General features: G+C 39.5%; 2 protein-coding genes across 2 annotated transcripts; one reads left to right on the plus strand and one right to left on the minus strand.

The window, feature by feature from the left end:
- The first annotated feature begins 1,493 nt into the window (after nt 1-1,493).
- On the plus strand, nt 1,494-12,913 carry kl (klotho). The gene is made up of 13 exons (XM_041801533.1): nt 1,494-2,277; nt 4,032-4,462; nt 4,545-4,624; nt 4,717-4,879; nt 5,517-5,622; nt 6,190-6,339; nt 6,624-6,859; nt 8,174-8,369; nt 8,607-8,785; nt 9,029-9,136; nt 10,999-11,104; nt 11,444-11,570; nt 12,199-12,913. The coding sequence occupies exons 1-13, from the start codon at nt 1,561-1,563 to the stop codon at nt 12,528-12,530; spliced, it is 2,931 nt and encodes a 976-aa protein (XP_041657467.1). The 5' UTR covers nt 1,494-1,560; the 3' UTR covers nt 12,531-12,913.
- A 3,910-nt stretch (nt 12,914-16,823) lies between these two features.
- On the minus strand, nt 16,824-20,808 carry rfc3 (replication factor C (activator 1) 3). Its single transcript, XM_041801539.1, has 9 exons — nt 20,627-20,808; nt 20,177-20,314; nt 19,915-19,982; nt 19,242-19,339; nt 18,123-18,304; nt 17,854-17,990; nt 17,648-17,746; nt 17,493-17,562; nt 16,824-17,398 (listed from the first exon to the last, which is right to left on the minus strand). Exons 1-9 carry the CDS (start codon nt 20,711-20,713, stop codon nt 17,207-17,209), a joined length of 1,071 nt encoding a protein of 356 aa, XP_041657473.1. The 5' UTR covers nt 20,714-20,808; the 3' UTR covers nt 16,824-17,206.
- Nucleotides 20,809-21,286: the final 478 nt, after the last annotated feature.

Consider the following 21,286-nt stretch of genomic DNA (forward strand, 5'->3'; position numbering starts at 1 on the left):
CAGCTGTGGAATCAGCAGGGTGTTGGTGACTTTTATACGGCATCCGCCGACTTAGCGGCGGGGCCTTCTGCTTCATGGCTGAGTTTCTGTTGTTCCTAAACGCTTCCACTTTCTTAAAATATCACTTACAGTTGATGGTGGAATATCCGGCTGGGATGAAATTTCACAGACTTATTGCAAAGGAGGCATTCTTCATAGTACCATGCATGAAGAATTACCTATTTTGTATCACATATGCTTGTAAATGCAAGACTGCATGGCTAGGTGCTAGATTTTATACATCTGTGGCAATGGGTCTGAATGAAACACTTGAATTTAATAATTAATAGGTGCGGCTAAATACTTTTGTCCACATAGTGTAGCTTTTAACACCCAGATTTTTTTTCTTTTTTCAGGATTTTAAGATTTAGAGAATTAAAAATAACCTTCAGTTTTCTGTGACATTCGTGACAATGACTTTTTAAAACTACATTTACAGAAGGCCCAATAAGGGTCCCTACTGTTACCACCCTCTGTAGTCAACTCCACTTTCCCCTTTTTACTAAGGCCATGCTCAGACCTCCTCATATGGATGAAGGTGCCATAGAAACCAAGATGACAGTGTCCAGGCAACACTGTTGAAGCAGGAAAATTAAGATGTAGTATGTGGTGTATTGGTGCTGTTTACATCTTCTCCCCCATCATCACAGCCTGCACTCACTTCTGACTCCCCCTGATCCTGTGAATAATGTAGATGAGTTTCTAATGCTGCAGAGACGTACCATTAAAATGTGGTTATCAGATTATTTTCCAGTGGAAGATGTTACTGAGATCCTATCCAGGCATTTGCACCTGGGTCACACTGCCATTCTTCCCCTTTAATGGGGTACAATCAAATTGAGGTAAAAGGCTCCATCTAAATGAATATGAGCTCTGCTCTTGAACTACACTGCAAAAATATGACCTATGCAAGCGTATTTGTGAAGTTTTTGGTTTGAGATCGTGTATTAGGCATATTTTAAGTCATTCTCAGCCCAAAAGTCCAGATAAAAATAACTTGAATCATGATGTGAATAAAATAATGAGGTCTGCATTGCTCATTTAAGTGAAAACAACAGCCAATGGGTCAAGTAAGGTTTACTTATTGAGTGCACTGAAATGAAATGAGGTCAATTAGTTCATAAATCTCACTTCAAGACAAATGACTAAATTTTGCTTGTATTGAGTGATGACTTAAGACATCAGCCTCATTTTTGTTCTTAATATCTTGAGATATTCTGGACTTTCCAGGTGAATATGGCTTAAAATAAGTGTAATTAGACTAAAAATCAGAAAAATCCACTTGCTTGGATTTGGGTTTTTGCAGTTTAATGTGTCCCTGATGTGGGTGAGATGGATCACTGGGGCTCCTGTTGTGCTTGGAGACCTTCGTGCGTCAGGTGCTCTGGCTAATAATTGACAGATTTGGAGAGGCGGCGTGTGGTGAGTTCACAGCTGGCTGGCCTGCAGTTTAGTCAGCTCCAGGCATGGTTCAATGAAGATCAGAATCAAAGACCTGGACACCCAGTTCTGATAGGCACCATGGGTGCTTTTCTCGCCCTTTTTACATTTCTCTTCTTCACCTGTGCACCAGCAAAACCCAACGCAGGCTTGAAAACTTGGGGGCGGTTCAGTAAGCTGCCCAATCCTGGAGACAAGGCTTTCCTCTATGATACCTTTCCCAAAGACTTCATATGGGCGGTGGGCACGGCGGCGTACCAGGTGGAAGGCGCGTTTGAGAAGGATGGCAAAGGGCCCTCCATTTGGGACACTTTTACGCGCGGAGGGAACCGAATTATCAAGGGAGACGTAGGCAGCGACAGCTACCACAACATCCCCGCCGACATCAGAGCCATCGTTCAGCTCGGGGTCAGCCACTACAGGTTCTCCCTTTCCTGGTCTAGGATATTTCCCAACGGCACCCGCGGGAGCTACAACGAAATCGGAGCCAATTATTACCGTAACCTGATCAAGAAGCTGAAGGAGGTCCGCGTGCAGCCGGTGGTCACGCTCTACCACTGGGACCTGCCCGACCACCTGCAGCAGACTCTGGGAGGCTGGAGCAACCCGGAGCTGGTGGAGATTTTCAAGGATTACGCCGATTTCTGTTTCCAGACTTTTGGGGATGATGTGAAGTTCTGGATCACCATTGATAATCCGTTTGTGGTGGCACGGCTCGGGTACGGGTCTGGTGTGGTCGCTCCAGGGATTAAGAACGACCCTGATCTTCCGTACAGGGTGGGACATAATCTACTCAAGGTGAGGAGAAATCTTAAACAAAGTTATGTATCTTTTTTTGCAATACAGAAATTAAGTCTTAAAGCTTTTGCTTTTTGTCTTTTAACGACAAAGTTTGGTTGGTATTCAGTGGTTGAAGAACTATCAACATTTCTGAGGTATATTTAACGATACTTCTCTGCAAAATTACCATCAAACATACACAGGGCATTAAAGTTTGAATAATCAAAATTTCCCTAAAAATTGCACTAACTCTATAAATTTGAAGCAGTTTGAGATAATGTAACCAGGGTCTCTTCCATGTATCTCTGGGCTCTGAGAGAAAATATTATTTTGAGCCCCCCACCACAACCCCACCCAAAATGGTGATATTATTATTATTATAACACAATTTATAACCTGACACACTAGATAAACTGTTTCATATATCCATTGCATGAATATATTTGTCAATCATTTCAGAAACCTCACATACAAAGCATTTGGGAAGGACAGGACTTCAAAAAAAATTCTCACAAAGTGATTGGGTAAATGTTCTGCATGCCCAATGCGCATCTCCAATGCTAACCTGAGCTATACAGACTAGCGCTACTGTAGTGAACGCCGAAGCATGCTGGGGGAAAAAAACTAATGCTGAAGCCTATCAGCAGACGCTCAAAAACATCTTCTCTTTTAAGATAAACTTTTGGTTTGGCGTGTTGCTCTTGATTTAATAAAGACATTTGGTCAAGGTCTGATTAAGCTGCAGCTTTTCTTCAGCTACATCCAAGCTAATGGCTACCATGGTGGTAGCCATTGCATACACAGGCCTACAGTACAATTCAACCCACCTGTAATGATCGCAAACCCATGTTGAAACAGGTCGGCAGAAGACTGGAACATCTTTCTCGTCATGAAAAGCTTCAAAGGCTCTTCTTTGCTTCTTAGTTAATAAAGAACTGTCAGATGGAATTGCTGCTATACTATAGCAACATCTGACCTAACTGCGACACTTGGGGCCTTCTCCTCAATTGATGCTGATTGGTCGTTTTTGGTTTGGCACAAATGTTATGGATTGGAGCTTTTCAAGATGATGACAGTCTGACATGTCCATCTGCTATGCAAGGTTAAATAATTTTTGCATTTAAAGCTTTAAGTTAAGTCCATTGATAATCCCTCATTCAAAAAGGTTTTGAAGCCATGTACTCTAAAGGGTTAAAAAAATCTTTCCTTTTTAAAAAGCGTGAGAAAGAAGAATAGCTCATTAACAATTGCAGGCAAACTCCCTTACACAAACTTTAGCAACTAAATAACAGAAATACATCTTATCCTAATTTGTGCTCATTCATTCTGTAGAGCATTATTGAGGTCAGGCACTGATGATGGATCAGAAGGCCTAGCTTGCAATCTTCATTCCATTTCATCCTAAAGGTGGTCATGGGGTTGAGGTCAGATCTGTGCGACTAGTCAAGTTCTTCCACTCCGAACTCATCAAACCATGTCTCTGTAGTCCTTGCTTTGTGCAGTGGGGCACAGTCATGTTGAGATAAGGGGCCCAAACCCTGATAAACAGCCCCATACCATTGTCCCTCCTCCACTAAACCCTACTTATGTGTGTATGCAGTTGTCTTCCTGTGCTTTTTTTCTTTTGTCAGTTTAATTAGTTAATCCATCAAATATCAAGAATTTTTCAGTCTATTTGAATATATATAACAGTATAATCTCATTACTCTCTTTGACATCCTCTTCTCCCTCTCTCTAGCCATAATCTTTCCTTCCCTCTTACCCATTCTCAGGCCCATGCTGCTGCCTGGCATCTCTACGATCGCCACTATCGCCCGCGTCAGCAGGGCAGTCTGTCGATCGCGCTGGCCTCTCACTGGATCAAGCCAAGTCGTACCCGTCTGGAGAGCCTGCAAGAGTGCCAGTGCTCCCTGGACCACGTTCTGGGCTGGTTCGCCCGTCCACTCTTTGTTGATGGAGACTATCCACCCTGCATGAAGGCGAGGCTGGGCCCCAGGCTGCCCTCCTTCACCAAGGAGGAGAAGGACCAGATAAGGGGGACGGCTGACTTCTTCGCTCTCTCTCACGGAGCAGTCCTCAGCTTCCAGCTCATGAATGACTTCCTGAAGTTTGGACAGCAGGAGGATCTAGACTTGAGGATGCTGCTGTACTGGGTCAACGCTGAGTACAACAGGCCACCTATATTTGTGGTGCAGAGTGGCTGGTAGGTTCAGACAATGTTGAGTAGATCTTTCTGTGTTGTCATGATGATGAAAGCATCTCATTTTTACTGCTGCTCTACACAGGCACGTCCCTGGTACTACCAAGACAGAAGACCCAAAACAAATGTACTATCTCAAGAGGTTCATCGCAGGAGCACTAAAATGTGAGAAATGATGATGCTGTCACCAAAACTGCATGAACATTCACGTCTCTTGTTTTGAAAGAAATTACTTAAGCTTTTTGATCTTTACACAGCTATCGTGATAGATGGAGTGAATGTGATCGGATACACAGCCTGGTCTCTGATCGACGGCTTTGAGTGGCACAGGGAATATGATATACGACAAGGACTTTATTATGTTGACTTCAACACTTCTGACATGAAGAGGGAACCAAAGACGTCTGCCACCTTTTACAGGTACACTGTGTTTCATGACTCTGTCCTGATTTATGACAGACCTTAGTCACTGTTTTTAAGTATGAGTAATTTGACACAGTGATTTCTTCATTTCAAATGTAGACACTATACATAGCAGCCTTCACCTTCAGTGTATGAATGAGTAAATGTGATATGCAGTGTAACAGGTAGTTTGAGTAGTCAGATGACTAGAAAAGCTTTATACAGGTCTGTTAAATATTTTACCATTTAACAAGTATTTTAGAGTGGCCGTATCTTAGTGTTAAAATACTCATGGGATGGATGCAGATTTTGTATTGCTGAATGTATTGTTTGGTATGGTATAGTAAGGTATGGTATGGTACGGTACAGTGTGGTATGGTATGGTACAATATGCTTTTGTACGGTACAGTATGGTATGGTACAGTACAGGACAGGACGGAACGGTACAGTGCGATGCAGTACGGGACGGGAAGGTGCAGTGCAATACGGTACAGAATGGTATGGTATGGTGCGATACAATACTGAATGATATAGTACAAAATGGTATGCCACACAATATTTCCTCCCTCTATGATTCTTTTTTACATTTTTTCCACTTCATCCTCTAAATGCAGTCTATTAAGCAGCCTCATCTTTTCACCCATTATTTTTAAAGAAATGTCATCCAGAAGAACGGATTCCCAGAACTTCCAGAGAACAGACCTGCACAGGGGACCTTCCCATGTGATTTTGCCTGGGGAGTTTCTGCCAAGTCCATACAGGTAAATATGATTTTGATTGTGTGATTATATGTGATAAGGGGTTATAATGTACACATAAATTGTATGTGTGTTTCTGGGAAGATTAAAGAGTTATGGGCACTGCTACAGGTTAAAGGTCTGAGACTGAATGAGTCATGACTGAATACTTCCTCAGAAAGAGAATCTGAGAAAATATTAACAATGTATTAACATGGTTCAGAGATTAACTTCACTCATATTGGATGAAACATGAGTTTTGTTGACAATGCAAAAAATAAAAAGGACAGTTTCATGTTTTCAATATTCAGTCCCTTCATGACTGTCATGATTATTATATATTCTGTATCAATTCTATGTAATTTCTTATCTTTAATAATGTTCATAGATAATATTTGACTTGCAGTTTTCATGGTGAAAGTCCAACTCAGAGACAGCCACCATGATAATTCTTCCCTTAATCATAAACCACAAAACCTCCCTCTGTGGGCCATCTGAGCTCAGCAGCAAAGCACCAACAGTCCTTATCTGTCTGGCCCACTTCACCTTTTTTTAAATAGAAGTGTTACTCCATTTTTCTACATTTCACAGGTGGAGACCACGCCTACCCAGTTTGCAGACCCCAGTGTGTATCTGTGGAACATCTCCAACAACGGAGAGCTGATGAAGCTGGAGGGATTCAGCGCACCACCTTTACGCAGAAGCACACACTGTGCAGATTATGCTACCATCAGACAGCAGGTGGGCAGTCCATTAGATGAAGTTTTAAATTTTGAAATATATTTATTCCAGGGATGTCCAGACTTTTTCACTGAGGTCCATTTCATAAAGAGAAATATAAGGATGAACAGGCTTCTTTGATAAACCTCACCTTCAGTGTATTAAACTTGGCTGGTTGGACTGTTAAAGGTATTGCAAGAACTGATTTCCAGGAAAGTTTGCTGCACTTTAGATGTCATGACCAAGCAACTAAAACATTTTTCAATAAAAAGTAGTGCCATGTTTATCCCCTGCCTTCTCTGTAGGTGGATGAAATCCGACAGGTGGGAGTAAATCACTTCCATTTCTTCCTTAACTGGTCAGCTCTGGTGCCTACGGGTGATGTGGCTCATCCCAACAGCACCCTGCTGGGCTACTACCGCTGCTTCACCCGTCAGCTGCTGCATGCCAACGTCACACCTGTGGTCACGCTGTGGCACCACACACGCCAGCGCAGCAGCCTGCCCGCTCCACTAGACGCCACCAACAAATGGCTGAACAGGTAGGATGTGAGGATGATTGTAGAAGTAAAGCTCCTTTAACTACTGCAGCTTTAATGAGGTATTCTAAACCTATGTTTATGAGGCTTTATTTACAACAACAATAATCTCAAGGTTTGTCTGGAGTTAATGAATAGGACGAGGAAGACAATATCTCTTTTATCTGATGAAGATAAAGCTAACCTTTCTACAATACTCCTGTAACAGTTAATTCATAATCATTTGATCAAAATACTGGAAATGTCTTTGAAAGAGTCTTGCATATCTGCTCTCTTAACTGTATTTGGAGGAAATTTACTGTTGTTTTAATAAACAAAAAATGTTTTCTTCACATGTTGCCACATGAATTTGTGTTAGATTAAAGGTGTATCATTTTTATTTATTTGTTTATTAGTTTTTATGGAAGCCCCAGTTTAGAGCCGTACAGGATCAAAAATCTGCTCTGGTGCTTGATCCCTTTTCCAATTTGATTTTGGTATTTTTGAAACTGGTTTATATGAGGTATTTGGCAATAGTAGTGGTATTAGCTTCCGTTTATTTCAGTGAGTATTGGCTCTTCACAAAGGACGAGCTTGGAGACATTAGGATCTACAGCTAAGCAGACAGGTACGGTTTCTCGGCACAATTTGGCAATCTTTGGGTCAAAATGGGCCAAAAAACAATGCTGGCACAATTATACGCCATATTGAAAAAAAATGTAAGCATTGCATTTTTGAGAAAGCTTCTTTGGCACTATTTGGCAATGCAAGCTTCAGCTACCAGCTATATGTTCTTCCACCTCAGCGTCTGAACAGCTATTTGGGAGCAGAGGTACTGTACCCATCTGCTACACTGTATAGCCTAGCTTCAGCTAGCATATCCTGTTTAATGGGGCAGCACTCACTGAAATCACTTGAGGCTAATGGCACAACTATCATCAAGTATCTCATACAACCCAATTTCAAAGATACCCAAATACCCCTGTAGACTGGCCTCATCAGGAAGACCACCAGCAGCATGGCATGATGTGGTTTGGAAAATCAGCAACCAGCATTGTTTGTTTTGTAGATCGACAGATAATTATCCTGATTTAATACCAAAAAAACAAGCTTTGTTGTCCTGACATAATGAAATAAATTATTCAACAGCTGAAGAAAATGTCTATAATTAACTCATCACAGGAAAACCAGCATTGTCACCTCGAAACAGGGGAATCTTTTATCACTCAAGAACAGAGAGAATGAGAGATTGACAAATAAGAATCTATAGTTTTTGATATATTGGGATGACTTTACATTCAATGACTCTGCAATCTGTATTTGACTTAATTTTCTCAGGGAGACTCCTGAGGCGTTTGCGGAGTATGCCAGACTCTGTTACAGAGAACTTGGTGCCCATGTGAAGATGTGGATCACCCTGAATGAGCCCAATGATGAAATGGTGAGCTACCAGGAGGGTCATCAGATGCTGAGGGCACACGCTCTGGCCTGGCATGCTTATGACCGTGAGTTCAGACACACTCAGGGAGGACAGGTCAGTAGTTCAGCCATTCAGAAATATTATACTATTATGCTGCACTTCATTACTTAGTTCCTGAATGTTGCTTTGTTTCAGTCCTTTTGCTCTAGATTCTTTTGAATTGCATTTCTTGTGTATAACTGTGTGCATAGTGTCTTTTTGTCTATTAACCCATGATGCTTCATGCCTGCATTTCTTCTGTTTGTTTTAGAAATAAAAAATCCCACAGGTGCACTCTGTGTCTTTTCTCAGGTGTCTCTGAATCTCCACATGGACTGGTCGGAACCAGCGTTTTCTTTCAGCCGTGAGGACGTGGAACCAGCTAAGAGAGTCTTAGACTTCACTGTGGGCTGGTTTGCAGAGCCGATCTTTGGCGGTGGGGATTATCCACTGGGGATGAGGAGCTGGCTTCGTCAGCTCAACTCACTTGAGTACTAATACTTTAAACTTTAAACTACTTGAAACTACTTTAAACTTGTGTCATGTAGTTAGAGTATACAGTAATGTTTTTGGCCACAATGAGGAATTATCTACTGTTTTCAACCAAGCACTGAATAAAATGGAAGACGACTGAATTCAGGATAGAAGGAGAACAATACAACATTTTTCATTTATTTTAGTCAAATACTACAGTATATATAACATGCCAGTTTTCTTTGTGTTCATTTCTACAGCCTCCCAGTGTTCAATGAGGAAGACAGACAGCTGGTTAAAGGCACATACGACTTCTTCGCCATCAGTCACTTCACTACAAAGCTGGTGACACATGCCAAAGAGGATTCGTAAGAGGAAATCGTTTTTTCACTGTAGTTTAATAGAAGCATCGGACCTCAGGAGATTACAGACAACACTTAGTTGGACATTCTGCAAGTGCAGTGGTTCCCAACCTTTTTTCCTTATGGCCCCTCCTACTCATAATTAACTAAAGCTAAGCCCCACCCATGACCCACTTGCAAAAATTAAACATCAGTTTTTATTGTTTTCATTTACAAAATCTCAACAAAAAAGGCATACATACACTTGTTCTTGACAAAAGATTCATATATAAACTATCCATTTATTGACAGTGTATTAGGGCTACTCCAAAAAATAATAAAGAGGATGTTAATTTCCAAGAAAAACTTTTATGTTTACAAAGTGATTCATTCTTTTTTTAACTTCAAAAGTTTTAAATGCAGACTATAAAGTGGAAAATCCAACCACTGTTTTGGTTCCTTGATTTTTTTTTTTTAACTACAGTTTTAAATTTACAGTTTTAAAAACATTTTACGTTTGACATTTGTGAGTTTCTAATGTCAAATTTGACAACTTTTTAAACTTGGAAATTTCTTTTTTTTTCTTGTAAATTTTGAACTTTTTAAACTCTGGAATACTAAGTTTGATTTATTGTAAATATACAACTTTATAATCTAACCCCTTCCAAATTGTAATGACTTTTTTTTTGCACAGAAATTAACAGATTCTCTAATTTTTTCATCTTTTAGGTTGGCCAATGTTTTTTAGTCATGGTTTAAAAAAAATACAGTGCTTTACAAATTTATTAGACCACCTAACCCTAACCAAAGTAAGGTTTATGCTACAGCTGCTCTAAATTAACAGAATTGGTAATTACCCAAATCATTTTTTAGGTTTCTGCAATGGTTAATACACCAATATGTAGAAGCTCTTTAATCAAAATGATATTTTTAATGCTAAAATATAATTATTATTGTTATCCATGAATTTTCAAATTTACTGATTTACAAAAAACCTGAAAAAATAGTAAAGCACATTAATATTTCTTGATTATTATGTCAATTTATAGTTATTTACTAGCATTCCTGAAAAGAAAAAATAGTTTTAGTGGTTGAATGTTATGCTTGATTAATTTCTGACTTCTCAGAGAAGCCCAGTGAGCCGGCTCAAATTTGGGTGAATTCAGTTTGAAATCCCTCATTTCTGTTCAAAATGGTAAAACATGGAGAGCTCAGTGAAAATGAAAGAGTCTGCATTAAAGCACTTCATGATGCTGGATGGTCTTTGAGACAAATATGACAGGTGGTCTAATAAATTTGTCAAGCACTGTATATGCACATCTAGTTTTGACAGTGTCTTCGGAAAAACTGTCAAATTATGAAACAAGTTAAGTTAGTGGAGTAAAAATTATGATTTTTATTCTTACCATTACTACTATTTTCTGTTAAGTATTGTACTTAAACAATATCACACTCAAGGTTGAGAGGGTTTCCTGAATAACATCACTGATGTGATTATCTTCAGCATGCAATGAAAAGGACAGTGTATTTTTCAAATGATTAAATACTGAATATTTATAGTCAGCATCTTTTTGGCACTTTAATTGCTTTCAAATTTGATAAACCCACTGAAAGGGTGACCAAAAACACTGATTTATGAAAAACAGATAATTAAAATGTTGAAAAATGAAGATACAAGGTTTTGGCCCCAATTCAGTGTTTTGTATTGAAGCAACATCACTCTTAAGGTTGTGAAGTTGTAGTTGATAACACCACTGCTGTGATTATCTTTTACAACATAATCACAGCCTTTCTGATACTCCATCATCACACCCTCTTGTGAGATTTTGCTCAATTATACACCTTAGGTCACAGCCAGTTTATGTTATACAGCTTCTTCATGTCTGCAGGTACACTTACAAAGCAATGCTAGAGGTCCAACACATGATAGACACCACATGGATCATGTCCTCGATGCCTGTCGTGCCCTGGGGTCTGAGGAAAGCTTTAAACTGGGTAAGAGTCAAAAGGTCCGAGTCACTGTTTGTGTGTGGGGACTGGCTGTTTTGCAGATTCAGGTCATCTTGTCTTGCAAAATCAGGAGTGAATTTTGTGCAGATGTATGGTTTTCTATGCTAAAGGCTTTAGATTTGGTCTGAGATGACCAGTTGATCTACCTGCTTCAGCAATATCAAGCCAACGCATATTTCACCCCTTAAATCTTAAAGTTATTATTTAAGGCAAAGTAGTGTAACTGTCTTAATACTTTCTGGACATGACTCAGATTTTCACAATGTAATCTTAAATATCTAAGCCTGATAACTGCCATTTAAACATCTGGTATTACTGTGTAAGGTGAAGGAGCACTACTCTGATGTCCCGGTCTATGTGATGGCGAACGGGGTCCAGGAAGACCCAGCCCACTTCAAAGATAGTCTGAGAGTCTACTACCTGTACAACTACGTCAATGAGGCACTAAAAGGTAAGAACTCAAGCATTCAAAAGTTCTTTTTTAGACAGAATACTACAAAACACTTACAAGCTAATTATTGTTATAACTGCATGTGGGTACTGTGTGATCATTCAGAGGTGACTGTAGTTTGTCCTCCTCTCTGGCCTACGTAGAGTTTAATCATTAGACAGCTATTTGGGTCACTGACCCCTCGATAGTCAGCTGAGTCAGAGCACGCACAAAAAAGTCAACACAGATGCACAATCTACACATGATCACTGAGTCAAGATTACTCACTTTTCAGTTACCTGTCCTTGTAAATTTTAGGTCACACAGAGTGAAGACCTCAGGTGTTCATGAGCTCTCAGGTTGATAAGGTTTTTGATGTTTTCTGTCACCACTGGGTGGCATCCAAACACAGCAGTGTGCAGATATCCTGTCTGTGTAGAAAAATATTAAAGATAAGATAAACTGTACAACACTTGTCTTTTGTTTTCGATACCCTTAAAGCTTGTTTTTTTGTATTATAAACACTTAAAAGTATGCTTTTATTCTAATATTTTTTGGCTGTCATTCACCTATTCCTCTACATTTTACAAGCTCATACAGTTGAATTAAATGAGTCTTGAACTGTTTCATCTTCCTGTTTCGTCCTCAGCCTACACTCTGGATGGTGTGAACCTGAAGGGTTACTTTGCGTACGCCCTCAGCGACCAAAGGGATCCAGGGTATGGTTTGTATGGCCAGGTCCATGAAGAGGTCATCGTCAAGGCGTCTCTTTCAAACTACCGTAACATCATCCAGCACAACGGCTTCCCTATTGCGGAAGCTGAACCGCAGTGTCCCAGCATGCCTCAGCCCTGCAGAGGCTGCCAGGTTCTGCTCAAGAGTCCTGTGGTGGGCTTCCTGACTCTCGTAGGTTTTGGGGTGCTGATCACTCTGGGCCTCATCATCTACTACACAGCTAAGAGACGCAAGGATTGTTACTGATGGTTGTGACAAGGATTTTTTGTCTTTTAATGTGTGGTAAAGGAAATGTGTATATTGTACAGCGGTAAGGTGTTCAATCTCTTCTAATGTTACAAACTTAAATAACAGCACTTTTTGACCCTTATATTTAAGAAAATGAAAGTGATCCACTAGGACTGCAAATTAGCCATGGCTAGATGTCTTTTATACATTGCATCGGTTGCACTGTAATTAAATGCAGCAATGCTTATGTATTGTCCCTGACAAATAAACAGATAAATAAATAATCTTTGGAAATGAACTTTGTTGGAAACCTGACAGGCATTTTGACAGTTGATGAACTTATATAACAAGAATTGCTTTGTTTTTTTTGTTGTTGTTTTTTTTTTTTTTTTTGACAATTTCATGCTTCACCATTTGTCTATAAAAACTCTCTGTAATGGCTAGTTTGTAATTTCTTTTTTTTCAAACATAATTTTATTGTTTTTTCTTTACAGAAGACATAAAAACACAACAAACCTAAAGAGAAAGGGACTTACACAACTTGACAAACTCAAACATTGTAGGCAGCTGTTACGTCAACTTAAGGAAAATAACAACAACAAAAAAAAAAACAACAACTGAATATTACATTAGGTGACATTGTACTTAGACAACAATAATTATTAATTATGACTGTTACATTCATTCAGCTCTGTGGGGTATTGAGCTTGGTTTTAATGTACTCCATAAATGGTTTCCATGTTTTCTCAAATTTATTAGAAGAGCCATTCAATATATACCTGAGTTTTTCAAGCTTAAGGTGCCGCATCACATCTCTCATCCAGTGGATCCAACTAGGTGTATGCTGGGACTTCCAATTGAGAAGTATCAGCCTGCGTGCTAACAAGGTTACAAATTTTGTTATTCTGAGATTGGTTCCTGAAAGATTTTTGTTCTTTTCTCCAACTATGCCAAACACAGCAATCACTGGATCAGGATGAACTGCTTTTTTGAAAATATCAGACAGAGTTTGGAAGATCGAGCACCAGTAGGTGTGCAGATGAGGGCAATGCCAGAATGAGTGTGCTAAGGATGCAGGTGAAAGCTTGCATTTATCGCAAGTGGAGTCCACCTCTGGAAAAATTTTAGAGAGCCTGACTTTTGAGAAATGGAGACGATGCAACACCTTAAACTGGATGATACCATGTCTGGCACAAATTGAAGTAGTGTGCGTCCCCTCCAATGCTTTATTCCATTCCTCATCTGTCAGAGCCACCTCCAAATCCCCCTCCCAAGCAGTTCTAATCATATCTAGAGAGGGATTATAAGAATTAATGAAAAAATTATAAATGGTCGATATTCTACCTCTCTTCAAAGGTTCAGAGGAAAATAACTGCTCCATAGGCAACTCTTCAGGCAAATAGGGAAATGACGGCACATTAGCCTTAATATAGCTGCGAACCTGCAAGAATTTAAAGAAGTGGGATTGTGGAAGGTGGAATTTGTTCCTGAGCTGTTCAAAGGTGGGAAAGATTTTTTCAATACCTATGAACAGCGATTTCAAGTTATCGATTCCATTATGCATCCAGATATCGAAAGAATTATCTAATATAGAGGGAGGGAAGAGGTGGCTCCGACAGAGAGGAGTCAGTAAACATCCACCCTGCCAACCATAATGCTTCCGTATAGTAGACCATATTTTCAGAGTTTGTGTAACAATGGGGTTGTTCTTGACATAGTGTGTTGACAGAGGTAGTGGGGAAAACAGAAGTGCAGCTAGAGATGTGGGAGAGCACGAAGATTGTTCCATGTGAACCCAAATAGGTTTTTCTGAATGTTCCTTAAGCTGAGTCCAAAATGTGAAAGCATGAACATTACATGACCAATAATATAATTGAAAGTTAGGCAGTCCCAGCCCCCCCACTGACTTCGGTCATTGTAGATAGGTCTTTCTGATTCTGGGTTTCTTATTGTTCCAAATAAAACATGAAATAACTTTATCACTAGTTTGTAATTTCTATTTACTAAAGACAGCATATGCAGGCTGAGCACTTCTCGCAGATGGATTTTAATATAAATGAGGTTAATACTGCAGAAAAATGAACCACAAAGCACTCAAATCACAATGGAAGAGCCACTGACTACTTTCAATTTAAGCTTGCTTTTTGCGCACACTTTATCATACTGTACACTTTTAAGTAGTTCAAATGTGAGTCAGATAAATCCAGCATATAATCAGATAAAAGAGTGAAGGTAGACTGGATAATCAGCTGTATGAAACTATGGCAAATTATTTATTATTGAGTCCAAAAAAGATATATATATATATATATATATAGTAAGTTTTAAATTATTACCAATTAAAACCACAAAATTGTCATTTTAGACTAGCCTGCTTGAGAGCCGACAGTATGAGTAAAGTTAAAATGTTGAAACTGCTTTCAGTCTCATGTTGCAGCCTGATGCTACAGTCTAAAAAAAGATTTTTTATTCTCAGTAATCTACTCTTAGTGCCCCATCATGACAAAGCAAAAATAGTATTTTAGAAATTTTTGCAAACTGATTGAAAATAAAATACTAAAATATTACATTTACATAAGTATTTAGACTCTTTGCAAAAACACTAAATGTAGCTCAGGTGTCTCCAGTTTCTCTTGACGGTTTCTGAAATATTTCTGCACTTTGATTACAGTCCATCTGTGGTCAATTAAATTGATTCGACATGATTTGGAAAGGCATACACCTCTCTATAGAGGGCCTCACAGCTGACAATGCATATGAGAGTAACAAAACAATCCATGAGGTCAGAGACAGGAATTTTGCAAGGCACAGATCTGGGGGAGGCTACAAAACATGTCTGAAGCACTTGAAGTTCCCAAGAGCACAATGGCCTCCATAATATTCAGTGGAGGAAGTTTGGGACAACCAGAATGCTTCCAAGAGCTGGACTCCCATCCAAACTGAGCAATCGATGGGGAAGGGCCTCAGTAAAAGAGGTGAACAAGAACCTGGTGGTCAATCTGACTGAGCTCCATAGATCCTGTGTGGAGATTGGACCCACATAGCCTGCTAAGAGGTTGCAAAAAAACTCAGTGTGAAGCCAAGTGGGCTTGTAGGTGTTTGGCACTCATGGGAGGCTTTGGTCTAGCCACTTAACTGAAAATTCCAGATCACTGCAGCAAAGTTATAATAGTTATGGATTTTTAATTAGCTTTTATTTTTATTTCGTTTTTTCCTTTCTGTGTTCAATTTCAGTCCAGTTTTAATTAGTTTTAACTGCTGATTTGTTAGTTTAGCTTAGGTTTTATTTTGCAAAAATGCTTTGTTTCAGTTTAGTTTTATTACTTTTAGTGTAAGTTTGAGGTTTTTTCGAGTACGTCAGGGCTGAGTGAACGTCATACATTTTTAAAAAAACATTCAACCAGACTACTCTTCACTTATCATTGTATTTATTTATGATGTTTGAATACAACTCCAGACGTAGAACTACCACTGTGTGAAGTCTTAACCAATCAATTCAGGCAATTTACACTCCCCAGACTCGGGGAGATGCCAGTATGGTTGGGTCAAACACTAAAATTAAGGATATTTTGTCTCTATATTTTTTAGGTTAGTTTAGTTTTTTTTTTGGTACAGCTTCATTTTTATTTAGTTTCAGGCAACTAAAAAATCTCAAATTTCAGTATGTTGTTCTGTTTTAGTTAACTATAATAACCTTTGGCTACAGTGCTTTTGAGTGTACATCAATAGGGAAGAAACTGATTAAAAAGACTGCAACATGACATTTTTTTTTTTAAATGAAGGGTTCTGAATATTTTCTAAATGTACTGTACAGTGGAAGCCATTTAGTTCCTGCCAGTATGGGTTGACATTTTTTATTTCATTCCCACTTAAACATGCAGATTTGTTACTGATACATACTGCTTCAACAGGGCGCTATTTGCAATAAATTTCTCTGCCAGATTTCTTTGTGTTGTACAACTCAGACTTGCATTCTCTAATTTCCCTGATTCAATTTAGGCTGGGAGCTTGTGTTATTTATTTTGGGGCTTTTATGTCACTATTTGAGCAATAAGACAGTAGATAAAGTTGGAAACTGGGAACAGAGAATGGAGAATGACATGCAAGAAAGGAGCCCCCACCAGTCTGTGCTAAGGACACCAGCCACTGAACATCTGCATCCCTCTTTTCTCATCTGTCTTTATAACACAATGCTGTCAGCAGCAGCATGTTATATAATACCAAAAATGCCACTCTTATCAAGCTCAGGGAGAAAGGGTTATTGCAAGGACTCTGTATGTTCATGAGGAGGAAAAAATCTATAAATAGATATTCTTGCAGGAACACCAGACGAATTTTATTTAATGTTCTGATGTACAGTAAAGTTAAGGAAAACATGTTCTTGATACAAATCATTGCTTGCTAACACCAAACTTGCTATGTTTGGATTTACACCACTATAGTGAAAGTTGACATTTCTGAATAGTGCTACAGTTTTGGGTAACAATCCATAAATTTTAAAACAACAAACGGCAATGTAATTGAGTCAATCTATGTTTTGCTGCACCAACATGACCTCAGTGCCTTACATAATAAACATTCAAATCTGTATGCAGTCTGCTGAGAGGCTAGTCGGGACCAAAAGAGTGAGATTTCAATGAGAGGGGGCTTCTGAACAGCTGTCAGAAAAAGTATGTGTATCAGTCAATCCAGAATCAAAACATCATGGCATCCAGACCGTCCTCCATGAACTTCTTGTAGACGGCCATGAACTTGGCGACAAAAGCCTCCAAGTGGTAAATAGCTTTGCTGCCGAGCTGTAGTCTGTGTTCGTAGTAGGCTGCCATGTGAGACACCTCTGTCTTCAGCTGCCCATCGCAGTTTCTCAGCAACTCTTTCACCAGACCCTGTGAGTTAGAAGTAGAATCATCAATCATCTCTTAAACATTTACTGGGAATAGTTCCAGATTTGTGATGGGGGATGAAGTTTAGTAACTTTACCTTCATAATGATGTCAGGGGGGATGCAGTGAGTCAGCAGCTCGTACAGCCTTGCTCGGACTTCCAACAGCCTGAAACAAAACAAGATATTGATTCAGTTTTAAACTTTCCAACAAGTCTGATTAGCTTTATCAGTCGGTGCCTAATCTCCTCTACCTCTGTGGGCTCTGCTGGCTGACGATGGCATTAGCTGTTTCTCTGACATACACCTCCCAGTCCGTCTCAGGGACATCCTGGTCTGCTGAGAACGGATACCTGGAAAAGATAAACGGGCTAACTAAGCTCATACTGTCTGTTGAAATTCCATCCTTATCAACAGACAATGTTGTGAGGGGAGGATAATACGTTTTGGGACAACTTACTGCTGCACTCTGCAGGCCTCACACATCAACAGAGCTTTGCGGAGGTTACGACCAGACTTCTCAGAGATTTGCTTGGCCAGTTCAGGAGGGAGGAGCAGACCCTCCTTTTTACAGACTGACGTCAGAACGCTGCAGACCTGGCAAAAAGGAAATCACAAGAGGAGGAAAAAGATAAAAAATGTGACACAATATTCAGCACATTTCAGATATTCCTATAAGTAACTTTCAGATTTATGCTCTCAAAGATTTAAACCACATTGCCTTCTTACTTCTTCTGTGCTCGGCAGAGGGACTCTCACAGCCAAGCAACGGCTCCTGATTGGTCCAATGACTTTGGAGGTGGAGGTAGAGCAGAGGATTAGGCGGCAAGTTGACATGTACTTCTCCATTGTGCGGCGCAAAGCATGCTGGGCATCCTTTGTGAGTCTGTCCACCTCTGTAAGCAGAACAACTGGGAAAAAGATTGAACAGTTACTAGAAGAAAAACAGTGTGACATTATGGCTTAGTTAGAAAGTGACAGGACCAATCAGTGACGAGGGGCAGTACTTTCAGGCGTGGCGAAGTCTTGACGTATGCAAGCAGCAACAAGTGACCGGCGCAATTATTACAGAATAGATTAGTGTGGATGCTGCTAAAGTACCAGTTTTATCAGAACTTGATGACATTTCTTCGTCAACAGAAGAACAAAGAACAGTAGTGAGTTTTTTCTTTTCAAAAACGACAAAAGTCGTGTACTGATGTGTCTTCAGTCACCACAGATCGCGTTACGCAGTTCCCCATGGAGTTTACTCCTCAGTAGGGGCGCACCTCGGTAGCGGCTACGTCATGTATTTTGTTGCTCTGATTGGCCCGTAAAGATGTGACAGACAGAACGTTCATCCAATCACCCTCCAAGTTTTTTTTTAAGGCTCTGCCCTTTCCCAAACGCTGTCTATGAGTGGTGTGTCAGGTTACAACAAGGAGGCATTAGTGCAAAAGTTAATAAAAGAACGTGACTTGATTTATAACCAGCACAAGGGCTTCATGATAATGGCAAAAATCCTCACAATTATTCTGATTGGCATTGAAATCACAGTTATTAAACACACTTACACATTGATTGTAAAACATCTGTATCACATGCATTTATTAAACTTAAACACTCCTAACACTTAAAAAACAAAAATGAATATAAATGGGTAAAAAAACAAAAAAATTTATGATATATAAAAACTATGAATGAACAAAAATAGTTTCAAGGCAAAAAAACAAACAAATCTATGAACAAAAACTATGGAAAATAATGTAATCGCAATTATCTTGTTTCTGTAATCATGGGAAGCAAAACTGTGGTAAAAGTTGAACTGTATTAATTACCCAGCACTAACTAGCACTGTGCCTTTCCTACCTTTGAACTCCCTCTGGGCGCTTGACTGGATCTGCTGAGACTGAGCCACTGTTTTAATCAGCTCCTGAATCACCACACGATCCTGGTTTCCAGCATCACTGTATGACAGAGAACATTAAAACTCAAACTCAACTGACAGGAAGTTTCTGCTACTGCCTATCACAAGCAAACTTAGCAGTAGATTATTCTTAAACCACAACTGCTCAATTATTAATGAATTACTGTAAACTATCCATCACCTACCGCTGATATTAAAGGGAATACAAATTCAGACACGTTTAAACAAGGAAAAATTAAGATACTGTGAGAAACCTTCAGTTTGTGATGATTCTGGCCTCCTTTCAGTCAAAGATACACTTTTATTCTGTATCTTCAGACAAATAATATCCTGCTGTCTTGATATCAACCGTATTACTAATTGTGTAACTTTGCCATTGAAAACATTAAAATGAGGCTGTTTCTGAAACATATTAACCACTTTATTAGACACATCACCAGAAGCAGTTTCAGGCATTGAAAATGATTATATAGAAATAGCCAACATTCGCATCACATATGGTCCTGTTTGCTTTAGTAGGTCATAAAGTACTCAGTACTTCTTCAGTCTGTTTAATAACTATCTACAAGTATTCACTGGAGGTTTAAGATGCCAAATTCACTGCGTACAAGTTACCTTGGGTTAACTTCCAAGTGGTAGTTGCTGGCTATTGTGTTAATCTCGATCTTCTTTTTTGAGGGGGCCTGTAAAGACAAACACGAAACATGAAAGTAACTGAAACCTCACCAGACACCACGGGTAAGGATTCATGAATACCAGACTGACAGGAGATGTCCGGAGAAACCATCTGATAGCAGTGTTGCTTGTAACTTATGTGCTCTGTCGGGTGGGGGTTAACTACTGTAAGTTTTCATGTTATTATTATTTTCCCTCTCACCACTATGGTCTGGTGCTCTATGCGGAGCTTCTCCACCCCGGCTCCATACAGCTCCCTCAGCAGACACATGATTCGGGTCTTCTTCCCCGCGCCTGACGGACCGTAGACCAGCAGGTGAGGAAAGTCTCCACATTGTACCTGAAGAAAACATTACACACATGTCAATGAAAGCGCAAAAGTTTTAAATTCATCTAGAAATTGTGCCGATCATATGACATGACATACAGAGTTTGTCATGGCAGAGTTACCAAAACATGACAAAGCTATTAAAACAAGCCTATTAATATCAGCTACTTGTGGTCAAACGGCAAGTTTAACCGTAAAATGAGTCAACTTAGCAATCCACATCACAGGACTTAAACTATACTAATTTCTGAAGCCTTTTACAGAGATGCTAACGCTAACGTAGCCTGAGTAGTTGATCATCATGAATGGTTTTAATGCTCTCACCAGGTTTTTCAGCTGAGTCGCCTGCTCCTTGTGATAGTCGAGTTTCCCGAGAGAAGTCGGTCGGTATTTGTCCACCCACAGACTCATTGTAGTATTATTTTAGTCGTTGTTATTGTCCGTGTTGACACTTTGCTGCCTGACACTGGCTTGCTATTCTCCCGCGAAATACTTTTACCGCGAGGCTCTTTCCGGTTTGGCTACGGTGAGTTGAAGGGGTCAAAAATATCACAGGCGACTGCTAAATTCCCATTTTGCCTATGATTCATCAAAACTGTGAGTAAACTTAAGGGGAAATATGTTTAACAATGCAAACACTAGGAAAAATACTCTTGTTTCTGTTATTTCTTAAATACACATTTTATATGCCACATGTGGCGTGATTAGCTTGATTTTAATGGACCTAGCTTATCTAAATCAAATTTATGTGATTGAAAATCTTCCGCTTAGTATTTACAGATTCTCCTCCGACTTTTTTATCGTAATTTAAGTGTTTACAGAAGACTATGACAGGGCATATGTGATTTTTTTTGTCATGTTGGCAAAAGGTGAGAGGAAGGCAAGTGGTTAACACTGTCCCAGCAGCTTGTTTTGCATCCCTGTGGGTCATAAGCAGTTTTATGGCTTTATATATGGGATCCTTTGGATGATTGAATCTTTTCC

This window comes from Cheilinus undulatus, linkage group 12 (assembly GCF_018320785.1).
Source record: "Cheilinus undulatus linkage group 12, ASM1832078v1, whole genome shotgun sequence".
NCBI lineage: Eukaryota > Metazoa > Chordata > Actinopteri > Labriformes > Labridae > Cheilinus > Cheilinus undulatus.